This window comes from Colletotrichum fructicola (assembly GCF_000319635.2).
Source record: "Colletotrichum fructicola Nara gc5 chromosome Unknown KSG_Nara_v1_contig01, whole genome shotgun sequence".
Taxonomy (NCBI): domain Eukaryota; kingdom Fungi; phylum Ascomycota; class Sordariomycetes; order Glomerellales; family Glomerellaceae; genus Colletotrichum; species Colletotrichum fructicola.
The window spans coordinates 1,840,588-1,855,039 of NW_027094051.1; the positions used below are offsets into that span (position 1 = coordinate 1,840,588).

General features: G+C 55.1%; 6 protein-coding genes across 6 annotated transcripts; 2 read left to right on the plus strand and 4 right to left on the minus strand.

The window, feature by feature from the left end:
• Positions 1 to 12: 12 nt before the first annotated feature.
• cnxG (Molybdopterin synthase sulfur carrier subunit) lies at positions 13 to 303 on the minus strand (the record flags this gene model as incomplete). Its single annotated transcript, XM_032032359.1, has 1 exon — positions 13 to 303. The coding sequence occupies one exon, from the start codon at positions 301 to 303 to the stop codon at positions 13 to 15; it is 291 nt and encodes a 96-aa protein (XP_031888414.1).
• Positions 304 to 327: 24 nt separating this feature from the next.
• On the minus strand, positions 328 to 3,489 carry rps-28 (40S ribosomal protein S28; the record flags this gene model as incomplete). Its single annotated transcript, XM_066150688.1, has 10 exons — positions 328 to 334; positions 510 to 771; positions 1,155 to 1,193; positions 1,286 to 1,369; positions 1,475 to 1,540; positions 1,615 to 1,822; positions 1,879 to 1,905; positions 2,129 to 3,280; positions 3,330 to 3,389; positions 3,451 to 3,489. 10 exons carry the CDS (start codon positions 3,487 to 3,489, stop codon positions 328 to 330), a joined length of 1,944 nt encoding a protein of 647 aa, XP_066009891.1.
• An 800-nt stretch (positions 3,490 to 4,289) lies between these two features.
• Positions 4,290 to 5,933, plus strand: CGGC5_v000532 (uncharacterized protein; the record flags this gene model as incomplete). The annotated part of the gene is made up of 4 exons (XM_066150689.1): positions 4,290 to 4,352; positions 4,486 to 4,514; positions 4,565 to 4,860; positions 4,912 to 5,933. 4 exons carry the CDS (start codon positions 4,290 to 4,292, stop codon positions 5,931 to 5,933), a joined length of 1,410 nt encoding a protein of 469 aa, XP_066009890.1.
• A 604-nt stretch (positions 5,934 to 6,537) lies between these two features.
• Positions 6,538 to 8,769, minus strand: CGGC5_v000533 (putative sucrose utilization protein SUC1; the record flags this gene model as incomplete). The annotated part of the gene is made up of 3 exons (XM_032032354.1): positions 6,538 to 7,248; positions 7,310 to 7,811; positions 7,874 to 8,769. The coding sequence occupies 3 exons, from the start codon at positions 8,767 to 8,769 to the stop codon at positions 6,538 to 6,540; spliced, it is 2,109 nt and encodes a 702-aa protein (XP_031888217.1).
• Positions 8,770 to 9,831: 1,062 nt separating this feature from the next.
• On the minus strand, positions 9,832 to 11,626 carry CGGC5_v000534 (putative transporter; the record flags this gene model as incomplete). Its single annotated transcript, XM_032032353.1, has 4 exons — positions 9,832 to 10,692; positions 10,753 to 10,985; positions 11,048 to 11,225; positions 11,285 to 11,626. The coding sequence occupies 4 exons, from the start codon at positions 11,624 to 11,626 to the stop codon at positions 9,832 to 9,834; spliced, it is 1,614 nt and encodes a 537-aa protein (XP_031888218.1).
• A 1,230-nt stretch (positions 11,627 to 12,856) lies between these two features.
• CGGC5_v000535 (putative alpha-ketoglutarate-dependent sulfonate dioxygenase) lies at positions 12,857 to 14,212 on the plus strand (the record flags this gene model as incomplete). Its single annotated transcript, XM_032032352.2, has 5 exons — positions 12,857 to 13,073; positions 13,151 to 13,245; positions 13,296 to 13,532; positions 13,643 to 13,847; positions 13,908 to 14,212. 5 exons carry the CDS (start codon positions 12,857 to 12,859, stop codon positions 14,210 to 14,212), a joined length of 1,059 nt encoding a protein of 352 aa, XP_031888215.1.
• Between the last annotated feature and the right edge of the window lie 240 nt (positions 14,213 to 14,452).

Genomic DNA, 14,452 nt, shown 5'->3' on the forward strand with positions numbered 1-14,452 from the left:
CGCGCATATTTGTCAGCCGGAACTGACGGGTGGGATAATGGCTACTTCATCTCCAGCCTGGATGTCTGGCCCATCCCCATCTTCTGGTCCGGGGAGGTCGACGTACTCTAGGTTCACTGTGACCAAACACGACTCCAGAACCTTCTCCTTGATCCCACTGTATCTCTCTTCGAGCATGTCGAAAAGCTTCTTCAGCGGCAGCGGAGCGGGGAATGCCTCAGACTGCCTGGACGTGAAGGAGCCGGCGCTGGCGAAGAACAACACATTGAAGTGGTCCTTGGGTGGCTTTGTCGCCGCGCTCATGGTGTCACTGATGTCTGGGGATATCTAGGGTCTTTTTTTCAGGTTAGCCTTGGCCCATTTGCTTGAGAGAACAAAAAGGTTGAGGAAATGATTGGTATCAGAGATCTTGGTGATAATGGTAGAACATCAATGGAGTTCAGGTAATACATGCTAATTTTGTTGCATCATTCCAATGTGACGACAGTTGCAAGAAAAAGTCGACTTACCGATCAGCGATGAACCCGTGTCGCGGGCTGAGGAAGGAAAAGAAGATGTTGAGATTGGAGGGAGAAGGAAAGAAGAAATAGATGAGAGGAAGCTGAAGTGGGGCACCTGCAGAAAAAATCGTACCCCCGTCCCACGTGACCGGAGCCGCACTGCGGTCGGCAACAGATTCCGTTTGGCGGGGCAGACCGTAGAAGATGACAGCAAGTATAATTGCACGTTTTGAGAAGTGCTTCGGGATTTTTGCGGTACGCGGCTGTTGCGCTGTTCGTGTCATTATCAGTGTACTCATAACTCTGCTAGAATGCCATGTCGGCACAGAAGGCGACCCTTGTCCCCAGGTATCCCAAACAGTGACTCAAGCTTCACCGACCCCTCGCGCGTTTGCATTGCGCCGCATCATAGGTAGGCACACACGGTCGACCGAGCAGAGCGCCTCGCGGCTGGTGGGAGAACCTTGCTGTATTCGTAATGCAGAATCCGTTTTTGACTCCTCTAAACACGAAAGCCGTGAGCCCGAGCTCGGGTGACGAAGCCCTTGCAATGTTCCTGTCCCATCCTCAGAACCAAGATCCGTTCCTCGTAATGTCCATTCACGCGCCGCCGCCGATCGTCGCCGCCTTTTTATCTCAGTCTGCGGGCCTCACGCTCAGACTCGAGCAAGCAGAGAATGTCGTCCTCGCGGACTAGACGCCCAAACGTTAGCAACAGGTTCCTCTCTCCTTTCTCACACGCTGTTCGCTTCTCGGCGGTCGATGCGGGGGCAGTTTCCTCTTACCGGGTCCCTTGACGTTACGGATGATGGAACGGGTCTGGTCGTCCATGAACTCGACGCGGACCTGGGTGACACCACCACGGGAACCTGATATCTGTCAGAAAAAAAACTGCCATAATTTGTCTCTTCATCGGCGCATCGCGAAGTTCGAATTCGGACGGGGGAGCGCATCGATTCGGGAGCTGGGCGTACCGGTGCGGCCAAGGACACGGGTGACCTTGACGAGCTTGACGGGCTGCTTGGTAGAATCCATTTTGACTGCAAGAAAAATTTGACGTCAGTCGCGATATTCGAGAGCGTTTCGGCGGTGTCGTTGGCGTTGGCGGACGTACTTTGTGTGGTTGCGCAGGTTCGGTGGTGACTGGGCGGATCGCGGGTGCTGAATGGATTGAGCGTGTACTGAAGATGGCTGCGAACTTTTTTCGTGGTCTGGAGGGTTTTCCAGCCCTTTCGCTTGTGGACAGTGCCAGAGCGTTGGCCGGTGCTGATTGGTTGGCGGGGAACGGTCTTGAGCCACACCGCCTTCCGCTTCGGTCGATTCTGCAGGGGTTGCTACATTGGGAACATGGAGACTGGCATACCCCCAAGTGACATACATGCAGTAGGATGTCGAGGTTCGTCTTCTATCAGAGCCTTTTCAGCACACGAGAAACACAAAAGAAACTTACGATGAGGCTTATCGAATGCAGTTTCATCATATCATCCCCGATTCATCTCTTAATTGCTTCTCCAAGATGGCTTTCTAACATGCGCAGCTCGACTAAATATGGATTAAAGCAGGGGTATCTTCTGACGGCGCTGGGCCTGTCATTGCAACTTCGCAACGCGCCCCTCCAAGTCCTTGACCCAGGCCTCCATAACCTTCATGTTGCCCGCCATGGAAGTGCTGCCTTCTTTCATAGCCTCCTCGACCTTTTCCAATCCTTCCTTCCACTGCTTGAGATCGGTAGCCATATCGGTCTGCTGTCTCTCAATTCGTTCAAGCATCTCGCTTGCCGTCGCAGCGTCGGAGTGAATAGCCCGGAGGGATCTAAGACGATCCAATAGCGGCGGCAGCAGAGGAGCCAGGCTCTCAATCGTTGGCAGGGTCCCATAAAGTGCGTTGATCTTGGCCACCTGCTCCGGTGCCTGCGCCTCTTCACTAGGCGTACCACCATTACCCAGCGTCTCTTGTGCAGACTTAGCCCCTTGACGGGCTTTCTCTAGTTCCTGTGCCTCCTGAATGAGAGTACGCACGCGACGGCTGATTGTGTCCAGATTGGACGTTGACGCTTGTGACAAAGTAGTAATCTGCTTCTGCAGGCCATCAAGAGTTGGCAGAATTGCCCTGGGCAAGCCGTTGATGTCGACCTCTGGCAGGGCCGAAGAACCAACTCCAATAGCCTTCTCCAACAGGACAAGACGGCGATCAAAGTCCGCGGCTTTGGCGAGAGCGTGACTCTGTTCGTATGTGGGAGCATAGGTGACGGTGTAGGTTGCTGCACTTCCCGCTACCAATGCATCCTGCGATCCCGCTTGCAATTCCTTGGGCGCTTGCGGCGCAGGTTGCGCAACACCTGTGCTCTTGTTGTGAGGCTCAATGGTCTTGGAAATCTCGTCGAGAACCTTGCTGAGAGAGCCAAGCTTCTCCTCATGGTCAGCCCCGCCGGCTTGGGCAGCGGCCTCCTTTCGTTTGCCGTACTCCTCCCTAGCCTCTTCAACCTCGCGTTGCAGGCGCGCAATCTTTCTCTCTAGATTATCCGCGTCATCTTCGTCGCTGAGATCGCCAATTTCCTCGGTGCCGTCTTGCAGAAAGCGCTGGCGCCTGGTCGAGGCCTTGTAGGACTTGCGCTTGCCATCGACTCGGTCTGAGAAGTCAACACCGGTTGCGTCGACGCCGGCAGGCAGGAAACGAGACCTCGCTTGGTCTATGCGGAGTCGTGACCGGGAAATGCCGTTTATATCGTCGTCAAGATCGTCGTCGAATTCGTTGTCGGAATGCGATTGCACCGTTGTTGTCTACCACCACATCAGTCACACGTCATCTTGGGAGAACAGCCGGACGCACAGGAACCGTGGAAGTGTCGTCTGTCAAGTCTGGGGTCTCGTAAACATCTGGTGCCGAGTCCTGGGTGGTGTTAGTATAGACCGCCTTTCGTCCTGCCGTGTGTGTCTTCAGGTGCTCTGACCAGATCTGGCAATGCTGCGTACTTGCGGTTCAGCGCCATGTCGAAAGTTGGAGATTGGGCCCTAGTGAGGGTTGAAAGTCAAGATCGCGATGGCAGGTTGGGGCGCGTCGGCCAAGTCTGGTCGAAGAGTCGATCAGGCAGCTCTGGCGTTTGTTGACAGCTATGATGCACGACGCAGATGAAGTCGTTGAAAGCGACAGAGCACCCCTGCACGAGAAGGGGAAGCTGCACCGCTGAGCCGCAGGGGAATTCCACTAAAACTCCCCGTAATGCACGGAGGCGTAAAGTGAAAGTGGCAGGTGGGGTACATCGGCGCCCCGGCAGGCACGCGTCAAGGACGCGACTTCAGCTTTTTCATGAGGGAGCAACACTTGACCCCAAAAGGCAACCCTCTTTTTTTGGGTCCTCGGCCGTCATTCAACGTCTCTTTGAACTTCACGACGCTGGACTCAGATCACACCCCGGTCAGGCAATCAATTGACGTGACAACTGACTCTCAGCTCATATTCCGGCTACAGGCGTCTGGGACATCTGCCTCCCCAATTTTCCTGGCCAGCACCCGCCCGAAGCCGACGGCCAATTTCGGACGGGAAGAAGCCGCCATCTTGCCGTTCTTACCCGTCTTAGCTTCCCAAAAGCTCGCTCTGGGGCTGACCACGAGCAATCATTTTGGACTCCTGTGCTATCTTGAGTCCGGGGACCTTCCGCTGGAAATGTCCCGGCTTCAGGGCCACCAGCTTGAGAGGCGGACCGGCTTGGCTAGAAGCTCTCAGACGGCCCCTTTGCTAAAAATTGTCGGCGGCCAAACTCGCAAAAATGTCAAATCTACCAAACCCGTCATGCCGGCTGCCGAAATGACGGAAGCCCAAGTCTGCGAACTGCCGCAAGATGACTCAGATGAGGTCAGTGAGCCGGATATGCCATCAAAAAGCCAGGACGAGGCCCCGGGAGATACTCAGGAAGAGAAGTCAAGTTCAAAGGGGAAATCTCCCAAGGTTGTCTCGAAGTCCACGGACGATCCTGATTCAGACGCAGACTACGCTGCTCGTAAAGAGAAAACCGATGTAAGACAGACATACTTCGGGACTTCAAAAGCTGGGCGAGAGCAAGAAAGAAACTTCCGCGCCTCCCAAGAGACCGGCTCAGGGCCGAAGTCCTTTGGTGGCTCTCAAGGCTCCAATTCTCAACCGCGAGGCAGCAAGAGAAGTTCTCCAGATACCGCCTCTCCAGGTCCGGAGTCTAAGAGAGGCCGGACTGGGAGAGTTGACAACGGTAAAGATACTGCCAAGCTTCTTAAACTCAGTCAAACTTCAAGCCAACGCAAGGGATACGGAAAGAAAGACAAGGAGAAGGCGAGAATTGAAGAGAAGAGGAAGGGGAGGAAGAGGGAGAAGGAGGAGGCCAAGAAAGGTTCGTCCATGCGCCCCCATGACCTTTTCTTACTGCTGACCCTCGTCCTAGCTCGCCAACCAGCGCCGGAGGTAAAGATGCCCTCATTCAAGTCATATGACGATGATCCGTTTGAGAAGTTCGACGTCAAGAAATCACCGAAAAGCCTCGTTAATCCAGGGGCATCGTTTCTTTCGTCGCCGCCTGGCAGTCCTCGGAAAAAGTTCGTGGCGCATTCGTCCCTCAGCCCCATCAGCTCGCCTCAGCGTAAGATCAAGGCCGAGTTCAAGGATCCTCCTGCTTCATTGCCTGAGCCGCTGCTGAGTTCTGGCACAGCACCGGCACGCCTGCGTGACTTGGTACCAAGTCTCGAGACTGCTCCGAAGATGCTCAAAGATCTGTTCGCAGAACTGCCAGACTCTGATCTTGATGACGATGAGGATGAGAGCCCATCTTATTCACAGCCTTTAGAGACAGCGACACGCTGCCCCATGTGCGGTGATCCTGTCGACAAGGACTTTCTGGATGCCTTCTCAAACGGCACCCGCCTGCGTATCCACAGGCAGCTTCAGTTCTGCCGGCAACACAAAAAGAAGTCGGCCGAAGATGCCTGGAAAACACGCGGCTACCCGGATATTGATTGGGTGGAGCTCGGCTGCCGCCTCTCAGACCACTACGACTTCCTGGAGGAAATCATTAAGGGGGGGCGGTCTCACTATGGGGACCGTTTGATTGACACGGTCAAAGAAGGCAAGAACCGCACGCTGTTGAAAGCCGAAGGCAGCTTGACACCCGGATACTACGGCCCACGTGGCCTTCGAGCGTTGTCGGAAGACATCATTGCACGTTTCTCATCCATTCTCAGAGAGCGGGCCATCGATGACCGACTTATATCTTCACGCGGATATTCTAGTTATGTGGAAGCAGTCTTGGTCCCTGAGTTGGCCGTCAAATTAATATGTGAGGATATGAATGTGGAGCCCACGGAAGCAAGAAAGATACTTGAGGACAGCAAGGATATTGGCGACATGATAAATGAGGATGTCGGAGACACGGTCGACCAAGTTAGCGACGATGAAAGGGATACGTATTGAGAATTGGCATGGGTTAAAAGGTTGCATAGGTACGATTTTACGCTTCAGAGACAGACAGACTTGTCCTGCAAATGGCATTTTCACAGCGAGGGACTCGCGGATAGCACAGCACGTATAAGTACAATATCATGGAAATTGAAAGCAGCTTCATGAGACTCCCAGTCGCATTTGACATGGGAAATAGTGTTCAATTCTTCGTAAGTTACATAGTGGGTATATGGAATAATATTGATCTTGAAATACTCGTCTCAGCGACGTCTGTCATGACCCCTTTCGCTGGCAGGTGTGTATGGCATGGGTACTGGAGAAAGAGTCAACAAAGAAAGCAAGAGACAGTGATTGGCGCCGTGAATGATACTTACTGGTGTATGTCATGTGAGAGCTGATGGAACTTGTTTCTTCGGAAGCATCTCCTGGCCTCTTGGCGTGACGCTGCAGATTCAAATCTGGCCCGACCCCGGAGGCATGCTCGCTTCTAGTAAAGTAGCACTAATAGTAGTGTGTCCTGACTTTTCCCGCCCTACCACTGTGCATCGCGTATAGCGTAAAAGCACATGAGCGGCTAGGTCAGGCTCGTCATGTAGCTATCGACACCGCGAATACACTACTCGTATGGCCTCTTGAAATTTGTCGAGGCTTGCGTTGGACTGGCGAACACGCCAGTGTTATTCTGCACCGACGTCATCCAGTCATCACTCGCGACATTGTCCCACAACGCTCCGTTTGCAAAGAGCATGTCTAGGGTGCCGTTCGACTCGACCGTGTTGAAAGAGCCATCAAAGTTCTGCAACTGGCCAATGAGATCGTGCGCGCCGGGGCCCAGCTGGGCAGACTGATCCCACATGTTGGCCCGGTCGATGTTCTGCCGCTGGGGCGACATTGGGTCGGGTGCCGTGCCGTTGCCCAGCCCCTGGATCGAGTTGTCTTTGTCGAGCATGGCCATGAAGCTTGCTTGCGCCTGGGCTTGGGCGTAGGCTGAAGCGGCGGCGGCGTCTGAGACGCCGTCGATCGGGGTGAACATGGACGGCGAACCGTTGGATCCTGCGCTGCGCTCCTCTCGCCATTGATCGTCATCCACTTCCTGGACTCTGGGCGACGGGTTCCTGTTCATGATCATCAGGGGACCGTCTTGGACCTCGGCGATGCGAGCGCAGAGCATCTCCAGCAGGGCCTTGTTGCCTCCTCGGCAGGAGGCCAGCACCCTTTGCAGTTGTAAAAGAATGTCTCTTGGGCCGTCGGTCGAAGCCCGCGGAAGCCGAAAGTTGTTTACGACGGCATCGGTCACTGCGCTGGCGATCTCATAAATCTTGAACTCCTATTCCAAAAAGTCAGCAAAGACACTGATGCGGGCCAGCAGCGGCATGTTATAATCCTACTATTCCAGGGCCATGGGCCTCGATGGCCGTGCTTGGCAGCTGTGATATGAGTTGAAGGAACTCCTTTGCGATCTGGATGGGGTGCGAGAGGGAGGTCACGTTCTGGTTCGAAGAGGACGGCCAAGCTCGACCATGGTTCATGGTAACCTTCCACAACACCGCTTGCATCCACTGGCGCGTGACGACGATATCGGCGCGCTGGACATCGCTGCTAGCGTCGGCATCCAGGGGTATTTCTTGGAGCTTCCTTTGGACAACATCCAAGCAGGCTCTGCTGGCCGTCTGCAAGCCATCCGCCATGGACCAGATGGCATCTTCCTCGTCCGAGTTTTGAAGAATGTCAAAGGCGCCGCTCTGGTCAAATATCCAGAACAGGTTGGCGAGCTTCTTGAAAGCCGGCAGGATGTGTCCCTCGTCCTCTCCCACGCCAGACCCATCCAGGGAGGGGAAGCGTATGTTGGACTTGAGCACGACCGGCAGCTTGTGAAGCATTGCTACGCCCCTGAAAAGTGTGTTAGACGCACCAAGCTCACGTTTTTTCAACCACTCAGGGAACGGCGATACCTTTCCGTGACGAACAGCAACCACAATATCCTCCGCCTCATCTGCTGCTCTGAGAGAGGCAGACTCATGTACGACGACTCCTTGTGCAGCCCCATGATCTGGGCTAGAGTGATGGCCTCCCGCAGGTAAAGGAGGGATTTGGCCCCACCCGGCTGCTGGTTTTCGTGATATACATGAAGAAAGAAGGACGTCCTCAACCAATTGAGGTTCATGGGTGGGCCGCCCTCCCGTTCCTGCAGGGCCATCCGCGAACGCTGGCATTCCGCCTCCATGGACCCCGCCGTCGCGGGATCGTTGCTGTCTGTCGTGGACAGCTTGAGCTGTGATATCGTTGCAGCCCCAACGGCGTTGGCCAAGACGTATGACTCCAAATCATCGGCATCACGGTGGAGCGAGGCCATTATCTCCTCGACGGCGATGATGGGCCATACTGGGAAAAGTCGCAGGCGGTAAACACATAATCTCAGTACCAGTGACGGGATCGGGGTCCTCGGGGTTTGGACAGCAGCAGCAACAGCATCCTCTTGCCGGACAACTCTTTGGCTTCCAGTGGAGCCTCCTCCGTCAGACGAGTCCTCGGACGAAGACGGGGACCTTGACGGCGAGGTGCCCGTTGGCGGCGCGCCGGTAGGCGAGGTGCTGCCAGTCCCATCGCCGGCGGAGGCCGGGGCAGGGCCGGGACCGGGACCGGAACTCTCTTGTTGTTGGGCCTGAGCAATCTGCCGGATTGTCTTCGCTCTCAGGTTCCGGGGGCCCCGGGTTGCAGGGACCTTGTTGAAGGTGCAGGCGGTTCCGATGGCGACGCAGCCGTGGCAGGGCGGGACCTCGGTGCACTTGATCTTGCGGATCTTGCACGCGTCACAAGCTCTCTTGCCAATCTTGCGCCCGGTAGACATGTCGCGAAGACGGAAGAGAAGCGTAAAGGGCTACTCGTGCCGTGGCATGGCAGACTGCCAGCCAACCCAGACTTTGGTGTTTCCGACGCCTCCCCACAACGCGTGTGATTGTGTGTCACCCGTTGTATGTGGTGTGTTTCCTCTCTTGGTCTTAGTGATGTAAGAGGTGGAGGATGGTATTACAAAGCAGGCAGGTGTTGATAATAGAAATATTCAAAAAAAAGAAAGATAAGAAAACTTCGGCTATGCTCCGGTCTGCCCAAGTCTGTCTCTGCGCCAGTCGACTTTTGTGGGATGAACTCGAGCAGAATGGTACGGAAACCCTTGTTGTCAAGCAGTGAGTTTGACAGCAAGAGAAGGGCAGGCGGGCTCTGGATTCGGAGGAGGGAAAGGAAAATTGGGGACTCTGAGCAGACAGAGGTGCTGTTTGGACTCTTGGAGCTGTTTGAGATGCCGCCTGCGGGGCCTCGGCGATGGTGTGCTCGATGCACTAAGCCCGGCATGGTAATGGTGGGGAAGGCTCCCTGCAGCTGGGACCAGAGGGGATTCGTTAGGGATCCTTAGCGCTCTTGGCTTTGTATTTCCCCGCAAATTGCGGCCTGTTGACCGCCGACCGAACGGCCCTTTTTTCCAGCGGTTTGGTCTGGACACTGCGGGAACCGTACCGCACCTGCCCTGGACTGATTCGATCAATCAGCGTCCCTGCATTTCGATTTGTAGACCCTCACTTTAGGAACACACTCCGAAGGACCTTACAACGCTGCAGAGTCTTGGCTAATTGCCTTACATACAAAATCACCATAACAAAACACACAGTCGTTGACATGTGGTCCAACTCAGCCAATTATTGTTGTCTCTTTAACATGCGCAGGCCACGTTGGTTCATTTAAAGGGAAATATCACTGACGAGGGTAGTTGTCAATGCAAACCGCCAAGCTCTAAGCCCCTGTCATCTTCAATTACTGCTTGATTATCCACCTTCTAATTATTCAACTTGGGTATCCGTATTCCGCCGAAAAACAACTTCACGCTCTTTCGCATGGGGTAGTAATTGCACAGATCTTAGTAGACAAATCTGAAATCCAATCGCTTGTTTCCGTCCTTCTCGCGCGCCTCCGCGTCGTTCTGGTACGCCAGCCGCTCCTCGTTCGACATGGTGCTCCACACCCGCTCCTTGCGCTTGTTCAAGGTGATCAGGACTTGCCTGTGTACCAGGAACACCACAAGACTCAGAGCGCAAATGGACACGCAGACGGTGTTGCCGCGCTTGTAGTAGGGGGCGTCGTACGCGCGGTAGATTTGCGAGCCAATGAGCGAGCCGATCTGGACAATGACGTTGTAAGTTGCGGCTGAGATGGCGCGCTTCTTCACGTCAAATGTGTTTTCGGAGATCCAGGACGACACGATCGGGTGGAAGTAGGGGTAGCCAGAGATGAGCGTGACCATCGAGAAGCGCTCCCAGTCACGGCCACCATCGGGCAAGGTGAGCAGGCCAATGAGGAGAGGCATGATCCACGCCTCGCCAAAAATGCAGTGGAATGCCCGCTCCTTGAAGTAGTCGCTGCTGAATGCAAGGCCGAGCATGGTGAAGATCTGCAGGACAGCCGACGGGACCGTGAGCATATTCGCGTTGAAGGTCGTGAAGCCGATGCGGCGGAGCGTAAGCGTGAGATACGCCTGCACTGGGGTGGCTGGGATGTAGGCGACGAGACCGATGAAGTAGAGACCCCACATGGAAGGATCCAGCCAGGCGTTCTTGATGTCCTTGAACGTCGCCGGCTCCTTGAGGGCAGTGAGGCCCTTTGCGGGGTCGTCGCGCAGGATGCGGTTGGTCATGATGACCTCCTCTCTCTCAGTGTACCAGGGTTTTCTCCACATGACCGTTGTCGTGTTTGTGGGGGACTGGGGGAGCCAGAGGAAAGACTGAGCAAACCCCGGTTAGCCGTCGGTCCATCGCCAACAAAAGAGGGGTGTTCAACTTACGACAGTCGCCAGCACGCAAGTCAGGAGACCTTCCAACATGAATAACCAGAACCAGCCCGGGTGGCCCCCAATACCGCGCATCTTGAGGATGCCAGCCGCGAGGAGAGCCGAGATGACTCGCGCAACGTTGAGAGTGGACCAAAACACGGCCAGGCGCACCGAGAGCTCCTTGGAGGTGTAAAAGTAGGTCGCAAAGAGGATAGTTCCGGGAATAAAACCTCCTTCGCAGGCACCTTGGACTTGTGTTAGTTGAAAAAGACGAGAAAAGGGGGGTTTGCAACATATTCGAGCATACCAATGAGGGCTCTCGTAACGTAGAAGCCAGCGCGGTTCGTCATCCAGGCCTGGGCCCATGAGACGGTTCCCCACATCATCATCATGGTCGGCAACACATACTTGAAGCCGTAACGCTTGGTGAGGAATTGAACGGGAAACTCGGCGCACAGGAATGCGAGGAGCTGAATCGTGGTTCCCTGAAGATTGGCGAGTTAGCAAGTTGTACAGCCTCGCTAAGCATCACGTCGAGTCTCACGTTGTTGTAGTCGTCACTGCTGAGCTTCATGTCCTTGAGGAAATCATCGGCCAGCGCGTTGGACAGGTTTCCACGGTCCAGCTGGAGGCCGAAAAACATGACGCAGAGCCAGGTCAAGAGCTTAAGGTCCGTCTTGCGAACAACAGCCCTCTCCTCGGCTGCCGTCCAAGTCGCTGTCGGGTCCCATCGGTGGCGTCCCTCGTAGGACTCGTGAGGCGGGACGAGATCAGAAAGGTTCTCGCGGCCGACCGCGGGCACGTCAGAGTCCTGGTAGACCGAGACGGCGTCCTTGCCGCTGTCGCTGCCCGTCTTGTTGGCGTGAGTAGCCTCGACGTCGGCCATGTTGACTGACGGGTCTTGGCTGGGCGGGTGTAGTGAGTGAGGTCCGGGTCAGGTTCGCTCGCAGGGAGGGAACCGGTTCAGAAAAGACGCGGGCGGACCGTTCAACTTCCCAGGAGTTCGGGCCGCTTTGTGGAATGAGAGCAAGCGACGACGATGGAGAAAGAGGGTCCCGGGAAGGGCAAATGGCATGTTCTGATGCTTCAACTTAATAGTCGTTCTGGAGGCTCTGTTTGAGGCTAGCAGATCACGGCTCACGACATCGAAGCTCGGTCTTGCGTCTTCGATGATATCCACAAACTAGTGGAGGTGAACCATGTGGCCGGACCGGGGGCAGGAGAAGATGGTGTTGACAACTTTTTCTAGTGTTTTTTTCTGGATCTCGGAGTGCCTTTTTGACAGGACCCGGCTCCGTTCCGGATGGCTTAGCCGTGTCTCCAACTTTCCCCAGATTCTCCAGGTTTTTTTCCGCGCGCTAGGGGACCCCTCATTGTCTTGGCCCGTCACCAGTATCATGTAATTCAGCTTCGTTCGAAACCGCAGCGTTTTGATCGCAGGTCAGCTGGACAATCGACCGACAAAAACCTGGGACTCGGGGCTGCTGAACGGGCTGGGGGGAAATCATTCATCAAGGAGGGGGGAGGCAATGCAGCAAGCTTGTGATGGAATGGGCAAGGAGCCCCGGCAGAGAGTACGAAGACAACTCCATTGCTTTCTCCGAGAGATTCTCCAGGATGGAAAACTGGGGCGTTTGGCTCCGAACAAGAACCCCGCTCCCATGATTGGCTGCACCAGACAGCCTTCGCCAAATTAGGAAGCTTTGCGATTGCGCCATCGCCCACCCAGCCGGGAGCCGCCGTGCAACGAGAGGCCATCCTGTTGGAGAAAACGTCTGACGATCGATCCTCTCTCTCTCCCTCTCCTCATCGATGACTGACCTGACTGACAACTGCTGCAGTGGCCCCCCGATTTCGCTCTGAGACATTATACATCCTCACTGTGATACTTGAAGAAAATCTCACGGCTGCTTCGGCCCTACACTTTGTCAAACACATATATATCTGGCAATTCTCGGCTCTTTGCTTATCAGATCTCGCTTGGATAGATCCACGACTCATCAACATCTACCTTACCTACAATCATCATCTGCCGACTCTAAGCGGAGGTAGCCTCGTATACTGCTACTTCAGAGTTGATCTCACATATTGAGTCTCATCCTGTACCACCAACAACATGCCTTCTGCCATCTCCAACGACACCGAGGCCAACATTGTTGGCGGCAACGCCCAGGCCCGCCCTCGCTTGAGCAAGCCTCTGGTCTACTCCGGGACCCTTGATAACTACAAGAATGCCGACATCACCCCTGTCATTGGCCGGGAGTACGAGGGCCTCCAGGTGGTTGATCTCCTCAAGGCCGATGACCAGGTCATCAAGGACCTGGCCGTGACGAGTAAGAAAGAATCTTGCAGTCCAGCTGTGTCTCTTCCGTCCACGTAAATTGTCTAACAAATGTGCATCATTTTCCAGTCTCCCAACGCGGCGTCGTCTTCCTCAGAGACCAGGATGTGACCCCAACTCAGATGAAGGAGTTTTGCCTCCGCCTGACAGAGCTTGCTGGATGTGTAAGTCGCCATCTCATGTCGAATGGGGCAAGACTAACTCGGCAGAACAGCCCGAATCATCAGGCCTTCACATCCACCCCCTGACGGAGGAGGGTAGCGAGCTCGGTGACCAGATTAGCGTCATCAGCAGCGAGAAGCAGAAGAAAGGCGGCGGTCTCACTCACCAATTGAGCGATGTCAGCCGATTCGCCAGCGCCGGCTGGCACACCGACATCTCTTTCGAGCAAGTCCCCTCGGACTACGCCATGCTCAAGATCCACACCCTGCCCACGACGGGCGGTGACACTGTAAGTTGGGAAAACACATGCATCCTTCCCTACCCCTTGTCCCCGCTGGACCCCTTGCATGCAAGAGAGAGAGAGAGAGAGATACCTTGCAGCTGACAAACCGTCTGCAGCTGTGGGCTTCTGGATATGAGATCTACGACAGACTCTCCCCTGCCATGCAGAAGTTCCTGGAAGGGCTGACTGCCACCCACGACGCCACCTTTTTCCACGACGAGGCCAGAAGGCTCGGCAACCCACTCCGTGAGGGCATCCGAGGCTCGCCACTGAACAAGGGCGGCGACCTCAAGTCCATCCACCCCGTCATCCGGACCAACCGTAAGTCGTAACCATCTTCCGTCGACTATAGTCGAGACTTTGCTGACAAAACGCGGGCAGCCGTCACCGGATGGAAGTCCGTCTACGTGAACAAGGGCTTCACCAAGCGCATCAACGGCGTCACAAAGGACGAGTCTGACGTCCTCCTCAACTACCTCTTCAACCTCGTCACCCAGAACCACGACGCCCAGGTCCGCTTCAAGTGGCGCAAGAACGACCTCGCCATCTGGGACAACAGGAGCATGTGGCACTGCGCCACGTACGACTACGTCGAGGCCAGGGCGGGCGACCGTGTGGCGTCGCTGGGAGAGGCTCCTTATCTTGACCTGAACAGCACCGGAAGAAGGGAGGCTTTGGGTTTGTAGAAAAATGATGAACACGACAGGGGAATCATGATTGGCGTTAGCGTTTTATGTATGGGGCCGATAGGTCCCGAGTTGAATTGATACTACTTGCTATGATCATTGCTCGCTTCAGACTCGTGACATTGCTTGGAAAGCCTTTCAATGATTTTTGGATTTGATTATAGTCCCGTTCATGGAGACGTGTCTGAGGCTGTTGGAGCTGTAGCCTCTAGCAAGGTCGTCACAGTGACCCTTGGCAAT